This window comes from Odontesthes bonariensis, chromosome 3 (assembly GCF_027942865.1).
Source record: "Odontesthes bonariensis isolate fOdoBon6 chromosome 3, fOdoBon6.hap1, whole genome shotgun sequence".
NCBI lineage: Eukaryota > Metazoa > Chordata > Actinopteri > Atheriniformes > Atherinopsidae > Odontesthes > Odontesthes bonariensis.
The window spans coordinates 17,631,128-17,657,913 of NC_134508.1; the positions used below are offsets into that span (position 1 = coordinate 17,631,128).

At 41.7% G+C, this 26,786-nt stretch overlaps 1 protein-coding gene across 8 annotated transcripts in view; it reads left to right on the plus strand.

The window, feature by feature from the left end:
• kif21b (kinesin family member 21B) overlaps window positions 1–26,786 on the plus strand; it is a 65,172-nt gene that overhangs the window by 8,165 nt on the left and 30,221 nt on the right. For 6 of the 8 annotated variants that reach the window (XM_075460611.1, XM_075460615.1, XM_075460614.1 and 3 more), the window contains exons 2-16: window positions 18,537–18,759; window positions 18,989–19,171; window positions 20,115–20,264; window positions 21,732–21,866; window positions 22,161–22,343; window positions 22,443–22,558; window positions 22,661–22,856; window positions 23,811–24,000; window positions 24,095–24,158; window positions 24,296–24,526; window positions 25,481–25,604; window positions 25,676–25,814; window positions 26,118–26,306; window positions 26,383–26,582; window positions 26,675–26,782. In XM_075460611.1, coding sequence (XP_075316726.1) covers window positions 18,537–18,759; window positions 18,989–19,171; window positions 20,115–20,264; window positions 21,732–21,866; window positions 22,161–22,343; window positions 22,443–22,558; window positions 22,661–22,856; window positions 23,811–24,000; window positions 24,095–24,158; window positions 24,296–24,526; window positions 25,481–25,604; window positions 25,676–25,814; window positions 26,118–26,306; window positions 26,383–26,582; window positions 26,675–26,782 — 2,431 coding nt within the window. The remainder of the gene's footprint in view (window positions 1–18,536; window positions 18,760–18,988; window positions 19,172–20,114; window positions 20,265–21,731; window positions 21,867–22,160; window positions 22,344–22,442; window positions 22,559–22,660; window positions 22,857–23,810; window positions 24,001–24,094; window positions 24,159–24,295; window positions 24,527–25,480; window positions 25,605–25,675; window positions 25,815–26,117; window positions 26,307–26,382; window positions 26,583–26,674; window positions 26,783–26,786) is intronic. The other 2 variants (XM_075460613.1, XM_075460619.1) reach the window with 1 other exon arrangement.

Sequence of the window (26,786 nt, forward strand, 5' to 3'; positions counted from 1 at the left end):
GGAAGGAGGGGAAATGAGGAGGAGGAAAGGGGGGGTTGAGGAAATAGGGTAGGGATTGACCCAGAATCGGCTCCTGTGATGCGGACTGATGTGCTCCTGTAACAATGAGAGATGCTCATTTGAAAATGAGTGATGGCTACTTGCATTTGACAGCAGTGAGAAGTTATTTTCTTACTGAGACTTGATTCTGAGAACAGTTCATCCTGCGGTGATCAATACTGAGCAGCAAAGATGATACACGTTCTCTGGTTTTACTGGAATTGAGAAATCTTAAAGTCTGTTGCATATAACAGTAAAACATGCCATCCATATTCGGGTAAATTACCCCATCTTGGCCTTGTAAGCATGCTAAGTTCTTTGCCATTTGAGAATCTTTCGGGCAGCTGCTCTTACAGAAAATAGAGGCAATTTTTTTTAAGGCTTAAAGCCTTTGCCAGCATCTTTCATAGCCAAGGTTTCATGCAAGATCTGTTAAGCTTTCTCACCCAGCCTTGTCCTACTTTGCTTGATATTATCAGCATGAAAATATGAAAATTGATTCCACTCTGGTGATTATAGGACTTGAATGTCTATATATTTGTTGAGATAGAGAGGAAAATTGACAAAAAATAAACATAGTGGTGCATTTAAACAAGCCTTAATCATCTGCCACCAGTCTGTCTTTTCAAAATAAGTTCCCGATGGAGATATCGAGAGATGACTGTTAATTTAGTTAATACTTCTCGAAGAAACGACCCATATAATGTGGGACAACTCTGCCCTTGAAGTCTGGCTCGGTTAAGGAAACCCTTGTGTTAACATCCTTGAACCAGTTCCCTCATTTGTTCTCCAGTGTGCGACGCTGCATGCTTAACACAACTAGTCAAACTGATGTGCACAGAGTATGTGAACCCTGCGCTTTCTTATCGCCGATTACCAATTGGCAGTGTTGCCTCAGGCCACAGGGTCTCCAGTCTGTGCGGTTTCTTTGGATAGATAAGGAAAATGTGAACACTGCAGGAGAAAATCATATTTCGATGGAGTTATAGATTGTACGTAAGTTTTCATGTTGTCACAGTTGCGGCACTTAAAAGACCACAGTAAGCAATAAGCTATAAATGTGACTGTGAGGAGAGTCGATTGGACCTGCAACTTTGAATAATTAACTGCTAAACCTTTGACATTTCTGCCACATCTGGTGCTGATCAGAGTTATTGGAACTTCTTGAAAGTACAAAATTTAGAATATATTTTCAAATGAATGTAAAGGAACCAAATCTGAATAAACAAAATATTCCAGTTAGATGTCCAAAATTGTTGAACGGCCACAAAAGACTTTCATTAAGTAAAGTAAAACACAACAACATAAAACGTACACTGGACACAGTTTTAAAGGATTAAAGGATGCTGATGGTTTCCAGTTTCTTTTTTCAGAAAAGAGAGCTGTCTAAGAGAATCAGAAATGCTTTCATCACTTTTAGAATTCCAAAGGTTATAAGGCAGTAAAATAACCTTGAAATCTGAGTCTCAGCAGCTCGTGAGGCTGTGAGAAGTTTCACAGTCATAAAGCTATTCCTTGAAAGATGCTTCGAGGATGTGGATGTCAGAAAAGTCTGCAATTCGGAGTTTTAGGTTTTCCACTCAGGTCCCTTGTAAAACTTCAGCATGTGAGACGATGTACGAACGTGTCAGAACCATCTGCTGCTTCTGTGTGAGAAAACGTGTGTGTTTGCTGGTGAGATTTTGTCCTTTCTGCTGACCTGTATGCTGATTTGATCCTCGCTCCCCACTATAGTGAATATTTACAGATGCGGCAGTACTCGTGACAAAGCAGTTAGGGGCCTCGTCTGCCATTCTCAATTTGTCATAAAGGAAGCTCAGCGATTTCCACGGAATCATTTCTGTATCATGTGCTGCCTCCTCCTCGCATTTTGAGCCAGGAGAGCACTTCTCCAACAGAAAGCCTGGCGCTTTGATGTACTTGTGTGAACAGCCACTGTGGAAAATTCCAAACCAAATTGTCTGTATTTTCTCCTAAAATCTCTGGTGAGTCAAGGCATTTTGTGCAAAACGTGTCAGTGCTCAACAGAACGATACAATGGCTGAAAAGGAAGACATGGGCTGCTTTAAACTAGCCAGAAATGAGGCCTGACCTAAATTCCATGAAAACCTTTGAAGGGAGATGCAATCTGCCTCTGCAAAAGTTGAAAGGGATTTGTATGCATAGCAGTTGTTGTATGCATACCAATAGTTGGCGATTATGGGTTTTTCATGCGATAGCGGAGATTATTCTGCACATTTTGATACGCAACACATGGGTTATCAGGTTATATGAAGTGCATTAAAAGGTGATTTTAAGCAGATGTAGCAATAAAGGACATTTATATTAGACTCCTAAGGGTTAATCAAATTGTTACACAGTTTTGCTTACTGTGCTGATAGAAAGTTGGGAATTCTCATAATAAACCCACTCGGATATAGAATTTGTGATGCTGCCGACCAACACCTGGTCACCTGGGACGTTGTGAAGTTTTACATCGCAGCAGGAATATTCTTATAGATTATATCTGTTCTAACATCATCAACTCCAGAAGCAGCAGAGGTGGCAGAAGGACACTGAGAACTTGACCACAGAGCAAGTTGTGATGGTGGTCAATCCTCGGTTACTGTGGGCCCAGTGGCCTATTGGCAGGGTTGTCAGGACCCACCTAGGCGTCGATTACCATGTCAGTATAGTTGAGATGAAGATGGCCGTCATTAATTTCCTTAGCTCGACGACGTTTTATGAACTGTCTTTTTATAAATGCTATTATACTGAATGAACTATATAGAATTGGCTTGGAAAGAATTGAATATAATTTGTATGAACCGTATTGGATCTGACTTTATTTAATTGACTTGGATTTATGTCTAATGACTTTAGTTTTGTTGCTACATAAATGGAATTAATTTAATTAAACAGTAAACCAAAAAATGTCTAGACTCTCTCCTCTGTAGTGCAAATTTGAAGCTAAAGTTTGGAGGCGTGTCTGTCAGAAAGCCACTGGTGTTCACGTTTTGACAACGTCAAACCAAGTATGGTGTGATCACACCTGCGCTGCCCTCTCTACATTAGCTTCCAGTCCATTTCAGGATTCAGTTTAGAAATGCATTCCTCGTTTTTAAGCGCCTCAGTGGCTCGGCGACACCCTAGTTGTCTGAACGTTTACAACCTCGCTTTTGTACCAGAGCACTGAGGTCTAAGAGCCAATTGTTCTTAGAAATTTGTAGTTCCAGGTTAAAAAAAAAAAAGGGTGACAGAGCCTTTTTGGTGGTGGCACTTAATCCGTGGAACTTCCTGGTACAGATCAGACCCATGATCATTCTAAAAAAAACCATAATTTTTTTCAAATGTGCTAAATCGCTATAGCAATAAACTCGACTTGAATGACTGACAGCCGGACCTCTAATGCTCTTTCTTGTGGTACTTCTGCTTGAGCTAAACACTCACCTTTATAAAACTGCTGCCTCTGTGTACATTATTCTCTTTATTCCCTTAAAGCAGAAGCAAATGTCAGGGCTAGCAGAATGGCCTCTCTCACCCATCGTTCCATTTTATTTGATGCCATCTCATGTCATTCATAGCTAACATGACCTTACCTTGCACCGGACAAGGCACAGTCAGGTGCATATTGTTTATTTCAGCCCCTCCCTTGGAGTGTGTGGGACCAGCATATGAGATCCTGAATGCGTGTGCAGGCATTTGTTGGCCTGCTGTTATGTCGGACCCCTGTGGAGGATTGGATTCCGAAAGCGAAAGATTTTGAAGCGAATGGCCCGCTTCCATGACCCATTATTGCAGAGGGTGTGTTGTTAATACACTCATGCACACCACACTTAACTCATTACAATAAGAGCATCGCAGTGACATTATGGGAAAAGTGTCCTGAATTGATTGCGATGGACAGTACAGAAGACGGATGGAGGGATGACAGGGTCGACTGGAGGGTAAGAGACAGTTGATGGTTTTATGTGCAGAATTACTGCAGATAGCTGATCCAGAAAATCAATGTTTGCACTGATTAAATGGGCAATGGGACAGAAATGCCCACTGTAGCTCAATAATCAAAATCTCTTAGCTGCACTGTTCTGGAGTCTTTCTTCTTTTTTCTAAAAAGCACCAAGTTGGTGGAAGCACTTTGATGGATAGCCTTTTTACTTAAACCTTTAAATTAAAAGAAAGGTGTTGACCACTGTTGGGTTTATTTATACTGAGGTTAGCTTTTGGAAATCCTAATTCCTCCGTCAGCAAGACAACACTGAGCGATTAAGACACAGAGAACCCTTTTATAGCTGTCGTTTGAATTTGTGGATATTATATGCTTTGGAGATGCATAACATAGATGTGTGTTTAGGGTGGCTGTGTTGGTCTGCTGAACTGAACCATTCTTATTGGATGGATTGTTGTGAAAGGTCAAGGTTTTAACTGAACCAATATTTTGACTTCCTGACCAAACTACAGATACTCCCTGTGCCATCCGCTTTATTTTGTGTTTTTTGGCTCAAATGTTCAGATGACCAGCATTGTGAACATTAAACCTGTGTGATTATATCGTGGCATTATCAGCATTTTAGCATCCCGAGGTAGTGATTTGGTTTAAAGTGCCACCATCCCTCAGAAGTCATATGCTGGATTAAATGGAGGTGACATGTAATATTTTACTTTGATTAATATTTAAAAAAAAAAAAAAAAAAGAGTTTTTGGATTACTGTCTGGCCATCTGATTTAGAAATGGATCTACTTCCACTCTTTCACTCAGATCCATTATTTCTTGTTAGCCATTTTGTTTTGACCCTAACAGCCACTGGTCTGCCTTTCTTCTATCCATCGCTGCACCTTGGGGCCTCTCTCATTTCATTCCATGGTCACCGATATGCCCAGAGCTCCTAACCCAAAATTGGCTGAGGCAATTTCCCCGAGTTCTCGCGTCTTTTCGTGTAAAAACATGCAACAGTCTTCTAGAATTGCCATTTCACCCAGCCTCTGTTGTTCTCATTTTCCCTCTGTCATGCTCTCCTTGATGGCAGAAGCAGATACAATAAGCGGGGAACAGAGGGATGAATTGTTCAAAGAACATTAATCGGCTCCACCTTTACAGCTTTTCAAGTTTTCAGTCGGGTGCAGGGTGACAAAGGGGGCTGCTTTTGTACGGTTTTAGGACACCTTCAACTTACCTAAAACTGAAAAAATTCCTTTCATTTTTTGACCCCCTTTCTTTTCAGTTAACCTTGTATTCCTAAACAAATTCACACCCACCCATGCTGGGTGTAATTTCCTGTAAAACATCTTATTTTACTGCTAAGAAAACAGAGGAAAAAGGGTTGTACTTCCTAAGTTTTAAGGAAATCTTTTTTTTTTCTCCTCCTTCTTTGAGAGTATCTGCACCGAGTTATCTTTTCCCGGTTGCTATGGGAACGTGGCTCAGACATGCTCACACAGGCAGTGATAAGAACCCAGCTGGGCTTGTTGAGTACACACACACACACTGGACATTTAGTTCACGTGGCTTCGTTGCCACTCAATTCAATCTTTATGATTACGCAGATTGTTTTTTTAGGGGGGGGGGGTTTGTTTCATGGTGTGAGGAACAGTTTAAAAACAGCTGCAGTTAAACTTCATGCACACTTTTAAATCAAAGCTTTGCCTACAGTTGTGTTGCTGTCGTCATATCAGCTTCCTTCTGTCTATGAGGAATGAGGACAGGAAAGAGAAAACACTAGCATGTCCACTTTTGTGGCGTGGACACAGACAAAACACACATGGCTGTGTCAGTTGGATTAATCCTAATCTGAATTTGGAGGTATGGTACAAGCCTGCAGAACAGAACCAGATGGAGACACAGTGCTCCTGTTTATGTAATCTCTGTGCAGATGGGTAATCTTTTTCAGAAAGAGAAAGACAGCCCTGCTCGGTAAACAATGCTACGAGACTGTGACCAAAAGGTTGTCTCAGGTGGTCAGTGTATTTTGCTGTTTTACTGGATTGGAATTGTAATGCCCATGCCGTCACGCTCGGTGTGTTTGGTTAAACATAGGTTCAATTGGAGGATCTGAGGGCTTTGTAATAAATGCTGCAGCTTGACAGATTGTTGGCCTCCTTGGAGAAAATTTCAGCAGATTAATTTGGAAATGATCCTCTGGTCTTAAACTTTTGACATGGATCATTCTGTACCATTGAAGACAAACATAAAAGAAATGATCTGTTCTGCAATAACAGATTGTTGGGATCTGGGATCTTAGGTTGCTTCCAGTATAAAGTATGTTTTGTTGTGACAAGACTGCTTAAAATTTTGACCCGTTTTGCTGAATTGCTGCTCCTAAAGCTAACTTTCCTAAGTGAAATCCTAAGTAGAATCCTAAGTGAAATTCTTGAAGTCGGTATGATACATTATGCTAATAAGCATGCATGGCTGGGAGTTTGGCAGCTGTACAAGAAGTAGTTTCATATTCCCGTTCACTTGAGGATCAATGTGATTGAGCGGATGATAAATGGAGTGCTTATGCATTATTTCATGGTAAAGTGCTATTAGAGTTTATGAGAAATTGAGGCTGTGGTGTATATGTGGAGACAACACCCAAGCAGCTGACGGTGAAATCAGCAGGGATACATCCTGAAGCAATTTGGAATACCAGCTACCTCTAACAGGCGCCAACAGGCTCGGAAATGGAAGGGAAGCACCTCTGAGCACATTAAATGCTCTTTGGAGGAATTTCTATCTTTTATATCTAGTTTTTATTGTGCTGAACTAAAACTTTTCAAAGGTCTTTGTGGAAACTTTATGGATCAATCAGTGCTCTCAAGCTATAAGAGCAAACACAGGTGACTGGATTCATTTACTTTAAGACTTCCTTCAGGCACGTTCAAACTGGTCTGCATTGAAAAATGATTAGTGTGATCTGAATCTCCCTTGGAAATGCTTACCTTATGAACTTATCACAAAACCTTAACCAGAGAATACAAACTGTGTCCTACATAACTGAATTCATTTCATCCTGTGTGGAATGTAGCCTTTAAGTTTCCACATAACCCTTTTTAAGAAGCATGTCGGACTAGGATTGCTCTGTTGTGACAGATCATCCAGGTAAGAACATCAGATTGTGGGCGTCTCCAGAGAAACTGTAACTGTAAGAAATAGTATTCATCTCGTCTTAAACTCTTCACACGGATCATTCAGCACTGATGATGACAAACACATAAAAAAGGAGTTTCATTGATAAATATCAGGTGTAAGGTGTAAAGATGAGAATATTTGAATCAGATCCCAGTATTTTAACCTTATAGGTGGAATGAAAATTATACGCAGACCCCTTGATTCATTTAAGTATACCATACATTTGAAAATGGCTTCATGATACAGTTACACAGGTACCATAGTTGGTTAACCTTAGAGTCAACACCATGCAGAGTAGGTGGAGTGTGAACACTATTTAAATATCGTGTCTGCAGGTCGATATGTCAGATGCTCCACTCCGGTCTAGCAGCGAAGGTGGTGCATACGCCCCCGGGCATTGCTTCTGACATAAAAACAATATAATATCTGGCAATGCTACTGCTACTGCTTGGAGAAAATCTTTGCAAAAAATATGGAAACTATTGCAGCCAGCACTAGCAAGAACTACAACAACACACACGTTGATAATATGTATACTAAAGGCTTTTTACAACCACAGCTTAGCCCCAACTTGGCAAGGTCAAAGGATAATTACAGCCTGATTTTTATCAGATAAGGATTTGCAGTGACCTTATCGTGTGATTGAGAGACTGCTTTCCCAACATGATTCACGCATTACAGTAGAAGTGAAAGATGTTGTATCGAACCATATCATACTCCATGTGTCTATATATGAATTTGATAATCTTATAAGGGAGAGATACACACCCCTAATACATGTATAAAGAACACATCAGACGTCCTGCTTCCCTTTTATAAAATGTTGCAAGTGGACACTCCCAACTCCCATTTAGGAAACAGGTGTCACTACCAGAACCAAGCTTGTTAATACAAAGAAAATGAGGTGTGTGAGAGAAGCTTTGTATGGAATGACAAGTTTTACATTAATCTTTCTGAGGGGGTTCTAATGAGCAGGATAATGACAGAGGGATATAAAAGCATCACTACAGTCTGTTTGGAGAAGAGAGCTACAGGAGCCAGGCATCAACACAGGACACAGTTGTTGTTTTTTATTTAAAAATTTTTTTTTTTAGGATACAGTCAGCTACAGCTACGAATCCATAAATGCATTAATTCCAGTCAGTTATTTCTGCAAGCAGTCATACAGACATTATCCTTTTCAAGGAAAGTTTCCATGTCTGTCAGCCGTAGAAGTGATGTTAAAGCTCCCATGAAATGGTGAGAGAAAGTGGCGTTTGCTTTCACATATTTACATGATACCTGCCACTAAGGAAGCCGTCACCCACCGAGAAAGTCAAGTAATGCTATGATTTGTGAAATTTTGGAGATGTTTCTCAGAATTTTTCTTTTCATCCTGAAAATCTGCAGTTAAATGAAACAATAGTCTCCTTTTGCTTCTCTCCACATATAAGTGACGCACAGTGCAACACCACTTTTTTTGCTTTTTCTAGTATTTTCTCTCTTTATTTTGTTTTCCACAGAGTCCTGTCTAGATGTCTCTCTCTGCTTATTTCCGCAATTATTGTGAGAGCATTGATTAATTCAAATGAAGGCTCGAGTAGATAGCTGCTATAGTTTGTGGAAACTATTTTTTTTTCTTTAGTTTTAACAGCTAGCTAGGCTTTGCACTTCAGGCGGTTGATTTTTTTGTTTTTTGTTTTTGAGTTCCCTTATTATTCTCATTATTCGCATTATTCTCACCTGACCCACCAGGATAGAAACGGCTTTTTGTTCCAGATCACCTGATTTACATGGTAAATTCTCTGAGAGAGAATGCAAGTTAGAATAACGAGAAAACAAATAAGGCAGCATGTTGTGAATCATGAGGTGTGGAAAGTGATAAAGAGTGCCAGAGAGAATGTTTATTCTCATCATTTCTCCTTATTGTTGATTTAAGGCATGATCCATTTAAAAAGAAAAAGAAAAAAATGAAGTGAAGTGAAAGTCTCCCTCTGAGGCACCTGTTTAGCTTAGCAAAAAATAATTTTTGATGTATTTTCAGGGTGCACAATGCTACATTTTTTTATTTTTCCATCTGTTGCTGGAGGCTCAGAAACTTTGTTTTGAGTTGAAGCAAACAGTGATGTTGAATTTATTTTCTACGCATTTAGACTCCGTATGCCGGCAGCTCCGTAGTCTCCCAGCAGAGTTTAGAATTATGGGGCTTTATTTGAAATTTTCTAACTAATTAACTTATTAAAAAATTTATTTCATGTAAAATCTGGTGCAAAATGTTATCCTTTTTACTATTTTATTTAACTATTTATTTACTTTTTTTTTTTTAATGATATGGTAAAACGTTCCATTCCTTTTTTTATCACACAGTCATCGTAACTATAGTTGAAGTTATTTGTGTATCTTAAATTCTTTCGGCTTTGGCAAATCAGTCATTTTTAAGCACACACACTGACATTAGCACATTCGTGCTTGAATGCATTCATCCGCCTCAGACATTCATATGTATGTGACCTTAAGGACGATGCATGTGTGCCATTCCCAGTCTCTGTCACAGTGGGAGGAATTTTAAAAAGGTTGAAGCTGCTGTCAGTTTAGCCTTTTTTGACCAAGTGGATAACAGAATCTTGAGGGACTGGGACAGGGACCTTAAATCAGCACTCTTACTTTGTAAAAACGGTCCTAAAAACACAAAATCAATCCTAATCTACTGACCTACTCCTTTCCTACACATAATTCACTATGTAAACGTATTTTTCTTAGTATATTTTCACTGATCGGTGTCTTTAAGGGGAAGATGGTTCAGCTTTTTGTTCTCCATCTGTCAGCTAACCGCTTCCTGGATGGCAAACAAACTATTGAGTTATCTGTCAACACTTATTGGATGCTCTCTGTGAAGGGAGGAGGGGGATGTCTGTGTGTTTGTATTTAAAACCGTTGTTAAGGAACAGACTCAAAGCGCTGAACATGTTATTTTCCATAAAGAAAGAGATGCCTAAAGGGGGAGGAAGTGAAGTGAAGTTAAGTGAAGTCCACATTAGTGACCATTTGCTCCTGCTATCATAAAGAGAAGGAAAGCGGAACAGGACTTCTACTGCTTCTGCCATCCAAGTTTTTGTCCTAGTAGTTTGCTTTCATTGGCAGCGAACTGAGGGAGGGCTCAAAACAGAGGGAGGTTTGAGGCATAAGAGCACAAAAGAAGTGACACTTTGTAATGTAGTGATCATAAAGCTGATACTGAAAGAAAACGTAGAGAAGAGGGGGTTACGTTTAGTTGAACTAGCTGGTGAATAAGAAAGTGAAGATGCCACCCTCTGAAAGAATGGGCTGTGCTAAAGAAATGGTGTTTAATGGAGAGTAACTTCCTCCTCTGGCTGTGTGCCAGAGGAGAGACAACAGAGCTCTGAAACACTCACAGCTCTCCAGTGAATACGATTAACTCTGTCTCTTTGTGTGTCTGCGTGTGTGTGTGCGTGCTGTGTCTTTACTGAAGTGTTTACATTAGGGAAATGAACTCTGGCTATCACCGGCCCGTCGCTGAAGGTTGATTGAGCATGAACACACACATTACGGCACACACATACTCGCACACACGCACAGACACAAGGGCATTACTGCCATTCACCCGTCATTCACAGCAGGATGATTTTACGAGTTCCTCCCCCCTCTGTTGGTTGCAGACTTGGCATTTGGTCCCAGCAATTGTCTGGATTATGACTGGACAGTAGGTCAACAACTGAGATTAAGGTGAAGATTACTGTATAAGTGGACATGATGAGCCATTAGCATTTGCAGTTTAACAATCTAAGCACCACCAGAATAGTATTCCATTTTACTGGCTTAAACACTAACATATGCTCACACATGCACCCATTAGTGTGTGCAGTTCCCAAGGAAACTGGAGTTCCTGAAAGAGTGCCAGCTAAATGTGTGTGCGAGTGTGTGTGTGTTTGGAGCAAATTGTCAAATGTTGTGGCACTAATTGAATATCTTCCTGCTAAAACAGTGACAAAGCTGGCTAACTTTTGTTCTCTTAAAAATGGAACATTAATTGAAACATGATAACTGTTCATGTGGTTGCCCATTTTCTCTTATAATTTAAATTTCGTATGAAAATGCTACATCTTCAGACAACTTTCAAGACTCTCTTTTCATAATGTTTTCCTTTTCTCAATAATTATTTTGGTCATGGTTTTCTTCATGCCAGACTTGCCAGCAAACGTGTTCACGATGCCTCTAAAAAACTACAAAGTAGAAAAATAAATGCATTCTGATATCCTGAGAGAAATGAGCGAGTTTTTCTTATTTCCTGCCTTTCGATGTCTGATTTGTTTATATGCTTAATGTATCAAACATATTGGCCCTCATTTATCAAGCCGTCGTAGAAAGCATCGTTGATATGAGCGGAGAACTCGTCGTACGCAGAGGCTCAAGTGAGATTTACACAACATGCGTACCACACCAATCCCATCGTAAGACCGAGCGGCTGTTGATAAATCCAGCGGCTGAAATCCATCGTAATGATCCTAACCACGCCTTCTACAAAAGGCTGCACCTCTAGAATTTGCGACATGGAAAGACGAAAGGCGGCAAAGAAACGCTGCCAACAGCGTTGACAGCTGGGACGGCTGTCAACAGCGTTGGCGATGTAAATCGCAGACCGGACGAGTTATGTATTTTCCCCTACTGTGATGGTCAATAAAATGTGATAAACTCCAGATTAAATGAAATCTAAAATTGAACGATGTTTTACTTTTTCTCCAATAAGATCAGGAAGAAGTGGTCCGATATGAAATTTGCAGCTCTCCGACGCAGCATGTCACAAACAGGGGGGGGGAGCTCCGATCCAGGTTTGGATTTGAGTGCCTTGGAAGAGAGGGTGGCTGGCCTGATCGGAGCTACGTCTTTTTTCCTTGAATAACAGAATGCTTACCAAAAGTCAGAATCGCTGAATCAGTTCCTCTCTCCTCCTGAGCGCTCTTGGCTGTGCAGGCTGGTGGTAGGGATCTCTGGGTACGGGGTCCTCTGGATGTACATCTGGAAATGGCACTCCGCATGCAATAATAATATTGCATACCTTTTCGGGCGTATATAGAAGGGTTCCCCCCGCAGCCGAGAGACAGATCCACCTGCCCTTTAGGAGCCCTGTACACCTCTCCACAGTGGCAAGCGTACTATGCGCAGTGTTAAAGCGCCTCTCCTGTACGGCTCATAAGCCACTCATCATTTTCCCGAAAGAAATCCTGGCGGTCCCGTTACACTCTCTCGCGCCTGATGCGCGCGTTCAGGTCCTCTAACAAAGCCAGATCTGCCATCGTTTCGCCATTACCGCGCCGCTAGAATCACCTCTTAAATAGGCGGTTGAATAATGAGCCATCACTCTTCCAATTACGGAGTTGTACTTGTTTAATTTTTTTATTTATTTAATTTGCGTTTATGTTTATATTTATGTTGAAGTCAAATAAAACATGGGCCTTCTTTGAAGTGATAAGTCTGTAATTTTAACCTAGGGATTTATTGCGACTCATGAGGCACGCACTAGTGATGCTGCTGTTTATGCTATTGCAGTCACCGCAAGTCAAAATGGAAAAGTGCGTACACGCCCTCAGACCTGTCGTGGCGATTTCATCTTTCCTGCACTCACGATGGATTTGATAAATGCCAACCTTTGCGCAGAAAAGAACGTACACACGACCTACGCATGTTTTTCGTCTTACGCAAGTTTGATAAATGAGGGCCATTGTGTTAGGATTTTTTTTTTCTTCCATAAAATTGTGACCAACCTGTAAAATATCCCATACACTGTGAGGCATGTGTACACTCGAAGCTGCAGCATTTTCCCATAGACTTCAAACAAGCTTCACAGTCAGCTGTGCTGCGGGAGCTGCATTTGTGAAGAACTGATCCCTCACAGAAGGCTGCACGGTAGTGTGGTGCTTAGCACCGTCGCCTCACAGCGAGAGGGTTCCAGGTTCAACTCCCAGCTGGGGTCTTTCTGTGTGGAGTTTGCACGTTCTCCCCGTGTATGCGTGGGTTCTCTCCAGGTACTCCGGCTTTCTACCCACTGTCCAAAAACATGCATGTAAGGTTAATTGGTGTCTCTAAATTGTCCCTAGGAGTGAGTGTGGTTGTGGTTGTTTGTCTCTGTGTGGCCCTGTGATGGACTGGTGGCCTGTCCTGGTTGTACCCCGCCTCTCACCCGATGACCGCTGGGATAGGCTCCAGCCCCCCCGCGACCCGACCGATGGATTAAGCGGGTATAGAAAATGGATGGATGGATGATCCCTCGGCACTTCTTGTCAGATGCCCTGCTGTGTCCGCTGCAGATATCCAAAGACAAAGCCTTTCCACATACAAAACACATACGCAGGGTACCAGCATGTTTTAGATTTCGTATTAAATTAGTCACACCTTGGAAACTCAGAAAAGTTCTATTAATTTAGAAATTTAAGTTACACCAGTTCTTTTTTGAAAAGGGCTTAATTTAATCTCTGTTGTTCTGTGCTCGTGAGGTCCTTCCTGATGCTTGCTGCTTGTGACACATTCCCATCTGAACTTTCTGGTGAATCTAAGACATATTTTTACTTTCAAAGGCAGGAATATGATGAGAAATGCTGTAAATGTTAGAAAGGTCTGGATTAATCAGAAGGTGAATGGGCTCGTATGCCTTCAGTCGCCCCAATAGTTTTTCAGAAGCTGTTAAACACACAAAGTCAGAAACTCATTATCCATGTGCTTGGAAGGAATACACTTATTACAGTAATTAGCCAACCACACCAGTTTTAATTAAACCCAGCAACAAAGAAGAAAACAAACACACACACACACACACACACACAGTATAACTGCAATATCAAACTTGATAGCATCTCAATTCCCCGATCCATGACTTGAGAACAAAGTTATCCGAACCACGAAAGAGGCCTCTAAAAATGTTGAGTACATATGAGGATGGTATTTGTGAAATTAAGTAGTTTGGGTGTGGGTGTGTACTCTGCGGGAGCTTATTTACCCACTGGGGTATTTGAGCCTTTTTCCTATTAGAACACAAAGATGAAAAGAGATAGATGTCTTAATTTGCTGCACCAAGGCTCTACAATCTGCTTCCCTGTGCTTTTCTTCACACCTCTCTCTCATTCAGACATTTAATCGTGGTGCTATGGGCTATTTTTAACATCAGATGTGCTTTATTGAGTGTGTGGTCTGAGTCTGAATCTTTGTGGGCATGATGTGTGTGAGAGGTTTGCTCTTAAAATCAATGCTATGGATCCATCCTTTGTGAGCTCAGCTGGCTTAAATACTCATCCAGCTGAGCCACGGTGTGATTCCTTGTGTGTCTGTGTGTGGATTGATTATTGAAAGCTGTTATTTCTTTTCCCTGCGGGGTTTCTGATGGGATCTTGTTGTCCTTTTTGTGTGTGGGTGTGTGTTTGTGTTTGTGACCTATTTGAATATTCATATCAGTGCCTGTCATACTGGTCTGATTATTCCCTCTGAATAACAATGGAGAGAAAGATGGATGGGACACGGAGAGGAGCATTTGCAACATTACATTTCAATAAATAACCAAAAATGTTTCTCTATTTAAGACTGTAGCCTAAGGTACAAAATGTGCCAAACCTCTCCTCTCTTCACAGACCCAGCCCTACAGCCTCCTGCTTGTTGCAGTCTGTCACCCTGAAGGATTTGTGGGAATATCCAGGGTCTTCGTGCTTGCGAACATTTGTAAAAATACAAAACTGATGTCAAACAAGACATGTGCCTTTTAACCTTATCATGGCCTGAAAAACTCTTAACAATGCATTTCTCATTCACCCATCATCACATATACATGGCCAGATATTGTGTAGACTTCTGATTTTGTTCTGTATTGTGAATTCTCACAATATACTCTAATTTGCAGTAATTGTGGGCGCGGTGACTAACGGCAGCCGTGTGTAATGGCACCGGACGACTTCTTTAATGAGACTTTAAAATGAAAACAAATATTTTAGAATTATTCCGATTCTTTCATAGGCCTCCATCGGATTATTTAAGAAAACGCGAAGCGTACAATGACCCATCTGTATATCCGTGCCTCCACCCTGACTATCTCCAGGCTGTGCGTTAATCCTCTGCAGAAACCACAGGAGTTGTTGGTCCTTTGCTGTAGCCCTGTTGGGATGTACAGACTGCCGGGAGATTCGGCGGCTGGTTAATAAACTGGCCATTTCTTCTTTTTTTTTCTTTTACCCCTGCAAGGTCATTTGCTGTCAGTTTTATGTTCTATAAAAAGCGCTTCCTTTTTACTGTTCCTTTCATCATCATGTGTATTTAATTGTGGTGCACACACGGTCTTGATGTACAAATGACAAAGCAGGTGAGAGTCTGAATCTATTGATGGATAATATTAAGATGAGGTAGAAATCAGGTTTGTGCTCTCCATGCTTAGGATTGTAAAAGCGAACCACACTGCTTTATAAATCTGGCAAAAAGAATGCATACTCACGTTTCTGCCTTTGTGCATACACACAGCTTTTGTCATGCAGCTACACACTGATTTATACATCTGGGCTCAGGAGTTTCTTTGAGTTAGACTGTTGCCTTGGCGAGCTTTGCATTTTGAACAGAACCTCATCAGTAAGACGATGCAAAATTGTGTTTGGAGACAGTCTTTGGTCTGGAATGACTGCAGAATTCACATTGCTTTCCTAAAGATCAAACACAATAAATCAAGGAGCTTTGCAGATGTCCTGAAAACTGTAAATAATTTGTAGTTTTTGGGGCTTACAACTGCGATCTACATGCTAGCAAGGTATAATGTTAGGTTACCAACTGTGGCTTTTGCAGTTTTCTCCTAGTTGAAGCCTCAAATATTCACTGATGATTCTCACAGAAGCTTCAAGCCCACAAAAACAGCAAATTATAACAGTCTTATTTTCCAATGTATGTTCTTTTCAAATTTAGGAAATTGTATCCACTCACCATTGCGTGTCGGGGGGGGTGACCTGGTTTGAAGCCTCTGTTGTGTATTGTCACTCAGAAGCACTCTAAAAACACCAAAATTAGACACTTATTGATTTAATGATCCTATTATGTACTTAATAGGATTAGGATATTCCCCAAACCAACCTGCTAAACATTATAGCCATTGTCAATTAATTTGTAATATTTATTTTTGACTTATCTTCCTTTTACTGTTGAATATTTGTGAAATCTGTAAATCAGACTTTCCAAATGTGTCATTTGTAGTTTATTTAAAACCATGACTGTGACCGTGACACAAATCAGCATTTGTGATCTTTATTTATACACAGGTATGAAACGTTATATCTGTTGAATACTGGATGCATTCACACAAAAGTGTTCAAAATTAAGTCATGCTAGAGCTTTTGTTAGACTGTCGTTTGAAATAGTCTATTTCAGTCTTGAACTTAATGTTAACATCAACGCGCTTAGAGAAGGTTTATAATGATCACCATCTTTAAAAAAAAAAATTAAAAATTTTAATGTGTCAGCATGCCAACACCAGCTACACAAAACAGAACCGACACTGATGTCATGAGTCTTTTTGGTATGTTTGTTAAAAAAGGGAAAACTGGTTTTGAAATGCAGTATATCCTCTTAAGACCATGCGTATGACCAAAGCTTAGCTTGCAAAACACCAGCCAGGGTGAATGAATGTGCAAGGAACGCAATTCAGTTTCATTCTACTTTATTAATCTCCAAGTTGAGGACTTATGATTCCTAGAGATTTGTGTTCAGTCTTCCTTACAGTCTTTTGTGCTTTATTACTGACCTATAAATGTTACACACACACACGCACGCACACACACACACACACACACACGCACACACGCACACACACACACACACACACACACTCTCTCTCGCTCTCACTGCAGTCAGGTCCACTGTACAGAACCAATGTGCTGCTCTTCTGTCATATCCCCTTTATGTTGATAATTAGCTTAAACAGCACTTTTAGATTCATTAACCTCTGTGTCACGGTCACATCCAGTATTAAAATGAATTCATCTGTCTGCAAGCTACATTTAAAGTCACACTCTCGTAATCTCAGTAATCAGGTTGTCTATGTGCACATCCTGCTACTGCTGAATCGCACTATTCTGATGTATTTAATTCCTTCCTGGAAGAGTCTCCAGTGATTCCTTAAGGCCTGAAGCAGAGCCAGAAGTGTAACGTTGTGCGCGTGTTTTTTGTCGCACTGTAAAGATGTGTAGTGAGGGGATTAAATGCTTGTGTGTGTCTTGGTGTCGGGTGTGGTACTCAATGCATGCTTGAGAGGAACCATGTGTGAATTGAAGATAGTACAGTAGGTTGTTTTTGAATTGCATGTGTAGGGCATTTGTTTCCAGAGTTACTTTTGTGGATGTCCCATCCTACCACAGCTGTGTGTAGTTTGGGATCTCTCTTGCTTTCTTTGGCCTTTTACCGTATCATATTGTGTGTGCGTCTTTGTTGCAGCATCCCATGGGGAGTCTCTAGTGTAATTGTAAAGTGCAGGGGAAGTTAATTTGCATTCTCTGAAGATCGAATCAGGGGGGAGGTTCAGCATGTGGAGCGGTGGACCCAGTTCTTCAGTAAATGCTTGCTCATGGGTTTTTTCTCAGCTTAAAGTGATTACCTCCCCTCTGTGTCCATGTTATACCTCTGAAAGTCACGCACTCTGGCAGGCCTTCTGTTTTATGTGCATTATGTGAGAGCGACATTCCTCTGTTATACTTTCTCGCAGTCAATCAACGCTGCAGCACAAGCATATTACAGAGTGGCATGTCTTTAACAGCTACATCTTAATTAATCAACCCTCTTGCCTGCAGGGCTTCCTGCCATTGTGCTGTCAAACAAGTTAAAATGATCATAAACTTAAATACCCTGCCCTCATTAAGTCAGCGAGTTCAAAGACACTACAGAGCTGGGACTGCGTTCTTTTTGGACTCGAAGTATATGGGATAGTTTTGCAGCGGGGATGTCAAGTGAAAGCAATTAACTGCAGTGAACTACCTGTCAGGATGGAAAAGCCAGCAGTCGGAAGACCAGATAGGAAGGATTAACAGCAGCTGGAATAATGACCTATGAGCCTGATTGGCTTGCCATCATCAGTGGTCCAACGAGCGCTAGTTTTTAACGAGAGGTGTCCATATTATGCTGTACTCAACATATTTACATTGCTGTTAATTTGTCTATTTGTCCCAATGGTTCTTCTACTTTGAGGGACTTCTTTTTAGTTTCACCATATCGAGTGCCTTGTTTCTTTTTAGATGTTTTACGCTGGATCTTGTCATTTTTTTTCATCTGACTTTATAATTTTTTATAATCACAATGTTTTCAAACTGAGGAGTTTGTGTGAAGGTGCCAGTTTTCTACGTGTAAATGCATCATTTTCTCCATTCACTAATTGTTTGTCCTATCTTCTGTCCTCTTCCTTCAGGATTCGTCCTCAGATGGCCAAGGAGAAGATAGAGGGCTGCCACGTGTGCACGCTGGTTACACCTGGAGAACCGCAGGTCCTCCTGGGAAAGGACAAGGCTTTCACCTATGACTTTGTGTTTGATCTTGACTCAGAGCAGCAGTACATCTACCAGAGCTGTGTGTACAAGCTTATTGAGGGCTGCTTCGAGGGCTACAACGCTACTGTCTTCGCCTATGGACAGGTATGAGCGTGAGGACCCATACATGCAGATTTTTTTTTTTAACCATATAAAAAAAATACGAAATTCATTGTTTAAATACAAAAAACACATAAAAGAAGACCACACGCTTTTATGTTTATTAAAATCTAATGAGCCAGCATTACTTTCAGTACATGGATGTAGTACCTGTTCACGCTTGTTGATGTTGGGAGTGAATGTGACTTCTCGTTGTTGATGAAACGTGTCTCAGACTGGCTCGGGGAAGACCTACACCATGGGGACGGGTTTTGATGTGAGCCTCAGCCTGCAAGAGCAAGGCATCATCCCGCGGGCGGTTCACCAACTGTTTGAGGGGATCCAGAACAGGAAGGTGCGCGCCCAGGAGGCCGGCAGCCAGCCACCAGATTTTAAAGTCAGCGCCCAGTTCCTGGAGGTGTGTGACACACAACACAGTATTACTTGATCCAACATTTGAACAGTGGTGCATGGTGGTGTAATGGTGACAATCTTGCTTGACAGTGTGCACTTCTCTGTGTGTGTGTGTGTGCGCGCTGAATGTTGGTCCATATTAACTCTAACCAGATGGGACAAATGGGGGAGAAAACAGGATCATTCTTGTCTTTCACAAACAGGAAGTGACAGCTTGAAGACCGATGGGCTGGAATGTCTGCTTGTGCTTTGTTGGTCCTGATTAATGTTTGCCATTACCTTTGACATTACTCCTCATCACTGTGGTAGAAGATGGATACGAGCGAGGAATCAAGAGGAGGGAGAGATGCCCGTGTAGGAGAAATTAGATATATGACTATCAATCATTTCCTCTGGGGCTTTTGGCTGGCAAATATTAGACCTGCATTTAGGAGTGTACAGTAGTATGTGCGGCTGTGTGTAGGATTTGATTACTTTATCGTGTTGTAATAGAAGTTACAATTTATATAAATCAAATGATTTTTCTGTTTAGGTTTCTTTAATTTATTCTTTAATTTTTTTTCACCCTCCTTGTTGTTAGTGTTTTTTTCTGTAGGTTTTTCAGGTCAAAAGGTTATCTTTGTTTATGGAAAACAGATGTATGTGTGTGAGTGTTTGGCAGTAGATGGGAACAGCTGAGCTTTCAGCTGACCCCTGTGACCTTTGACTTCACTGGTTTTAGCGAGGTCATTATTTTGACCACTGGTCGCAGAGCTTTGTTTCAACAACAAACGTTGATGTCATTAAAAAGACAGCAACAGACTCTGCTGTAGAAATGATTTAAGAACAAATATTTTCACAACTTTAACTTGCTGTGTAATGATAACAGATGTCTAATAAATCCTCAAATTGTTCGCATCACACATGGATAATGGCGGGTAATGCGTCTGCTTATGTGTTTGTTGTAGTTGTACAACGAGGAGATCCTGGACCTATTTGACGGAGGCAGAGATCCCGAGATTCGCAGCAGGAAGTCCAACATTAAAATCCATGAGGATGGAAGCGGCAGCATCTACACCACAGGAGTCACTTCCAGACTGGTACACTCAGAGGAAGAGGTGAGTCTTTGTGCGTGTCTGTCAGTCTCTTTGTTTTATTTTTTTGTTTGGGGATTTTTTTTTTCTATTCTTCATTCAAAAGGCTTTGTGAGATTCTTTAATGGTCTTTCAAGCACTGCTTTTTTTTAGGTCCATTCACAGATTTCTGACATGCTAATGTCAGGAGACTGTGGGGGTCATAGTGAAAACAGCTTATCCCTCTCATTGTGGATTTTGAAGTGTATTTAGGATCATCATGACTGGTGTTTTCCTTTAGAATTTGCTTGTGTTAAGACTTTTTCCATTATTCTGTTTAGCAGCAATGTTCAATGTGCGACTGACAGCAACACATGCAGTTAAAGAGATGTTGTTTTCATGAATTTGTTCCTCATTTACCCAACTGATCCTATTTTCATTGCTGCCTAGAAGATCTTTTAGCTTTTATTTACCTACGTCAGTCCAGGAAAATTGTCTCCAAATTAGGATTTATAAGATATGAATGTGCAAATTTCTACTGCTGAATTGTGTGCTGAGGAAACAAAGGTTTTCTTCTGGACTCCCCTTATGATTGTCGTGTTTATACAGCTACACAGCAGAACAGCACATCACCTCTCCAAAGTCTGCTAAATCTTCTTGAAGGTTTTCTGCCATCATCCCAGGTGTTGTTTAGCCTTTTAAGCAATCACAGGAACAGTTTTCTTGGTTTTCTAGATATTAAGTTTACCACCACTGTTCCTGTTCGCTGTCTTTTCTCAACTACAAAACAATCTGGGTTGTTTTACCAGATTGTGGCTTGTTTACGGCCACAGATGTGGAATGATTGATAGTTCAAAAGAGATTAACAGTGACACTGTAGAGGAAGGAGGTCAGTAGTACATTAAGAATGTCTTCTAAAAAGGTTCACACAGAAGACTGCTGGTGATTTTGGAGAAGGGGATCAAATGTGCGGCATTATTCAGCTTTTTTTCTTCTTAAATAAGTCACAAAGTAGACAGGAAAAAGCGTGCAGATTCTGAAAGGAAGCAGAAAAAGGACAGGATAGAGGATTTTTGGATAATTTATTTGTACAGTGTGTTCCTAAAAATCAAACAGCTGAAAGACAAAGGGAGATGGAAAAGAGAAAATGTCAAAACAGGATGAGGAAGGCAAAGTGTGGCAATGATGGAGTCTTTGGAGAAAGACAGAAGGAGGCAGGGTTTTTAAAAAGCGGGGAGAGGATTCACAGACTAAGAAGGCAATGAAAACTCTTGCGGTTGACAGATATTCCAGTGAGCCGAGATGACAAGAACTTTTCTGTTGGGAGTTTAAAGTCGACCACATGAAGTTGTTTTTTCATCATGATGAAAAATGCCAAATGTTGAGATCTTCTCAGAAGCATGAGCCTGATCGAGCGCATTGAAATAAAATTAGCATGCAATATTTTTTTTGCGTGTTTTTCTTTGTGCCATTTTCGTCAAGTGACGGAAATCTTTTGTGTGTGTGCTGCAGCTGCTGCAGTGTTTGAAGCTGGGCGCTCTGTCCCGCACCACAGCCAGCACACAGATGAATGCCCAAAGCTCACGCTCGCACGCCATCTTCACCATCCACCTCTGTCAAATGAGAGTCTGCCAACAGCTGCAAATGGTGAGACTGATATTAACGTTCACCTGCATCTCTTTCACCAAAAATCTGTCAGCTATTACTGGGATTAAACAGAAAGGGGTAAGAAAGAATGAATATGGTTTAGAAAAAAAGCATGTATTGAGTTTTTAGAAAAAATATATTATTGACCATGCATGAGGAACATAATTCATTAAGTTTGTGTTTAAACATAGCCGGATGCAAGGTGATGAAACAGTGTGGCAATTACAAGCAAGATGTTTTAACCCTGCCTCTGATTCTGCCTCCTCGTCTATTGTTTATATCGACGCTCACCAGCAGAATGGAGGGGGGGAGAACGGGGAGGTGAATAGTATAGACTCCAGCGCCATCGCCCAGCCAGAGTATGAGACGCTGATGGCCAAGTTTCACTTTGTGGACCTGGCTGGCTCTGAGAGACTCAAACGAACAGGGGCCACAGGAGAGAGGGCCCGAGAGGGAATCTCTATTAACTGTGGACTGGTGAGTCAGACAAGCAAAGCAACAATGTGGCTGTAAATATCTCAGCCCTTTGCTTTTGGTATACGGTATTTAAATGCATGTCTCTCTACCTTGTGCTAGCTGGCGCTGGGAAATGTGATCAGCGCTTTAGGTGATCAGTGCAAGAAGGGAGGACACGTCCCATACAGAGACTCTAAACTTACCCGACTGTTACAAGACTCACTAGGAGGCAACAGGTAAAAAAAGAAAAAAAGCAATACAAGATATTCTGGAATAAACTCAAAAATGCCTCTTCATTCTGTATGAGCTTACACTGTCCGTCTTTTCCTCCTTTCCAGCCACACATTGATGATCGCCTGCATCAGCCCGTCAGACCGGGACTTTATGGAGACGCTCAACACATTGAAGTATGCCAATCGCGCCCGAAATATTAAGAACAAGGTTGTGGTGAACCAAGACAAGACCAGCCAGCAGATCAGTGCAATGCGTGCTGAGATAGCCCGACTGCAGATGGAACTAATGGAGTACAAGGCGGTGAGTGATGGATATTTGGAGGGGAAGCAGAGAGTAAGAAGCATTGTTGGAGACAGAAATGCAAAGAGGAGGAACTCAGAGGGGAAAAAGAAAATGAGGCTTGAACAGAAGGGGGAAGGACTTGAGAAATAGAAATTGACAAGTTGAAAGAGAGTGCTAAAACATTGGCTGTCACCGTTACTGATGCAATAACACTGTAAGAGACTATTGAATGGGATGGCAAGAGATTAAACTGAGAACAGTAACTGGTCAGAGAAAGAGACAACGCTAATGGGAATAAGAGTAGATGATGCTGCAGAGGCCTTTATTGCTGCTGCAGCTGATGGCTATATTGTATTAGAAACCATTAGTTGAACCCACGCACATCCACTTATGCCTTGTCTATAGTGCAGTGTGACTATTGAGAAGATTAATTGACAAGATGCAGTATTTTACGCTGTAATATTGAGATGATCTGATTATTCAGCTGTATGTATCGAAGGCAAAGTATGTGGAGTATGTTGAGAGAGAATTAAAGAGAGCTCTGTTTAGAGTCTCCACTATTTCATCATCTTTGACCTCTGGACTGTAAGAAACAACCAGTCTTTCACCTCGGTTGTCAGATTCTTGTTAGATTAAGAGGGTTACCATGGTTACTAAAGTGAAGTGACTATGACGAGAGACTTCAAGCTGACCTCGTTGCAGTAATAAGGGATGTGATGTGACTGGAGTCTAGAAGTAATGGAGTGTTGCGAGCTGTGACTGGATCAGATAGTGGTGCTCTGTTCGAGGCTTAGTCAACTGGATTTTTTCCAATCTTAAGTATTCAAAGTCTAACAATAGCTGATTGAAGAGCCACAGACAGATGGAGTCATTTCAACAATCGCACTGTGTTAGGTTGGGCTGCAGCGTCAATCTGTCTTTTATTTCCCTCAAACATTTGTTTTGTTGGTGCTGAATGTTTGCTCCGTGCAGGGCAAGCGTGTAGCATGTGAGGATGGTTCAGAGGGCTACAGCGACCTGTACCAAGAGAATGCCATGATGCAGAGAGAAAATGACACACTGCGGCTCAGAGTGAAGGCCATGCAAGAGACCATTGACCATCTCAACACCCGTGTGACACACCTGCTGGCCAATGAGGTCAACACTCTGCTCACTAAGTCGAGTACGTGAGAGAGATGCATGATTTGTTCAGATGTGTCTGCTCTTAGGCTCCTAAAATTGTCTTGAACTTGATTCGTCTACTTTTTACCTTTTAGGTGAAGGCAATGAGGAAATCGGGACTCTAATTCAAAAATATATCCGAGAGGTTGAAGAACTTAGGTGAGAGCCTCAACCTTCCGTGATAACATAAATGACCATATGCTACGGCTCATACCAGACTTAAGCAAATTTGTAACTTGATCAGCCAGCTTGAATCTCAACTCTCTCTTTCTCCCCTGCTCTTCCTCCTCTGTCAGATCCAAACTTCTTGAGAGCGAAGCCATGAATGAGTCATTGCGGCGGCAGGTGGCTCGGCTTTCCTCTCGTTCCCCCTTCCCAGCCTCCACTCTTAGCCCCGCCCCCGGCCACCCCCCTGGGTCGTCTCCCATGCCCATGTCCATGGAGGCCGAGATGACTGATGTGCTGCGCCGCGCCAAGATGGACATCGAGAGGCTGAAGAAGAAGGAGAGGAGGCAGAGAAGGATGAGGTGAAAGGAGAAGGGGACATAGACTTTTTATCCATTTAAAAACGTTTTACTGTATAAAAATAGGAACGACATCACAGGAAATGTGAAGAGCGCAGTTTTATGTTAAATTAACTTTTAATTCGTCCTCTTAAGTCTATATCTATGTACCTGTCTATATTTTGAAAGGTGAAAGGGCCCAATTTTCTCTGCACACACACTTTCTCCTCCTCATTACTTTTCTCTTTAAAAGCCACATCACAAGTCAATTATGGCTTTGGGACTTTGGGAAAAGTGCTTAGTTGCAACGCTGGCCTGGACACAAAAATTACTCAGTCAGTTGGCTGCTGGGTCATAGGAGAGATGAGTACACAACCTAACAGGCTAATTGCAGTCTAATAGCATAGACATGGTTCTAGATGGGACTTTAGAAGTGGAATGGGTGATAAGCACTGTAAAAGAGAGAGCAAAGGGGAAAGTAAAATTGGTAATAAAGCTGATGCACTGAAGTGGACTTTGCCAGGGACTGTTGAGGTCTGATATTGCCACAAGCACATCACTTGGCAACACTCCCAAAGCCCTAATGGTGGATGTTCAGAATGTGTGCCATCTCTCTCAGGGGTAGAGCCGTCTGCATTATTATTGCAGGTTGATCCGGTATTTTTTGTTTTTGTTTTTTGGGGGTCAATCTTAATGTAGTGATGGATTTCATGAATCTGCTCCTGCATTCCTCTCATGGAGAGACTCATCTCTTCCTAATACATCTAACCTACAATGACTTACACTTCTGCACTTACTTTCTACGGCTGCACCTGCTCCACTTGTACTCTAAAGTGTTTTTTTTACTGCACCAAGGCAGTAAAGGCTTGAACTTTGCTCCTCACTTGTAAGTCACTTTGAATAGAAGCTAAATGACTGAATTAAAACATAAATGCCGGAGTTTACCCTTTACACTAACATGCTTTTTTTCTTCTGCAGTCCAGAGTTGGAGAAAGGTCTGAAGAAACGAGTGAAACTGCACACTCACGAGAACGGAGAGAGCAGACGAGGTGGCGAAAACGGACTGAATGGCGAGATCGACTCAGATGACAATTACACCGAGGTAAGGCCTCGGCTTTAAGTCTTTGGACAAAAGGAACAAAGTCTGATGCTTACATGCGTCCCTGTGTGTAGGACATCATGTCTCCACTGCAAGAGGAGAGTGGCTGCGATGAAGATGAGGGTGAGGACGAAGAGGAGGGCAGGGAGGAGGAGGACGATTTTGACAGTGACGAGAGTCTGGTGGATTCTGACTCTGACTCAGACGAGAAAGGTGCTTCTCAGGCAGCTGCTACAATAAAATGAATGGATTTTTTCCCCCCTGTGTCATGCTCCCTCTCATATTGTCCTGTTTATCTGCATCTACTGGATACCTGTAAGAGATAATCTAGTTTGATGTACTATTTACTGTAATGCTGGTAATATTTTTTATGTGAAAGGAGCATATATGTGATTGCAGACTTATAGTTCCCCAAAAAAACGAGTTACCAAATATTAAAGGTTTGGAGTTGATCTATTTTTTTACCCCCAAAAAGATACTCAAAATGAAAACTTTTCTCAACCCTCCAACATGCAGCCAACTTTCAAGCAGACCTGGCTGACCTGACCTGTGAGATTGAGATCAAGCAGAAGTTGATAGACGAGCTGGAAAACAGCCAGCGGAGGCTGCTGATGCTGAAGCTGCAGTATGAGGAGAAGCTCATCCTCCTGCAAAATAAGATCAGAGACACACAGCTGGAGAGAGACCGTGTGCTGCAGAATCTCAGTGAGTTTAGTTTGTTTACTGACTCTAAGACAAAGTCTCCTGAGCAGCCTTTTAATGCTACCACTTGGCTGTGCAGTGTCCATGGAAAACTACACAGAGGACAAGGCCAACAGGATCAAGCAGGAGTACGAGAAGCGCCTTAAGGAGATGAACCGCGATCTTCTCAAGCTGCAAGTAGCGCAGAAGGAGCACGCGCGTCTCCTCAAAAACCAGGGGAGGTATGAACGGGAGCTGAAGAAACTCCAGACTGAGGTCAACGAGATGAAGAAAGCCAAGGTGAGGGAACGGCGAGGAGGGTCAGGCGGGAGAAATGGGAGCAAGGCCAAAGGATATTTAGTTTGACCAGACATTTTTTCTGCTGTTTTCAGGTTGTGCTGATGAAGCAGATGAAGGAGGAGCAGCAGAGGAGGAGGATGGTGGAGGCAAAGAGGAACCGTGAGATCGCACAGCTCAAGAAGGAGCAGCGGCGACAAGAGGTTA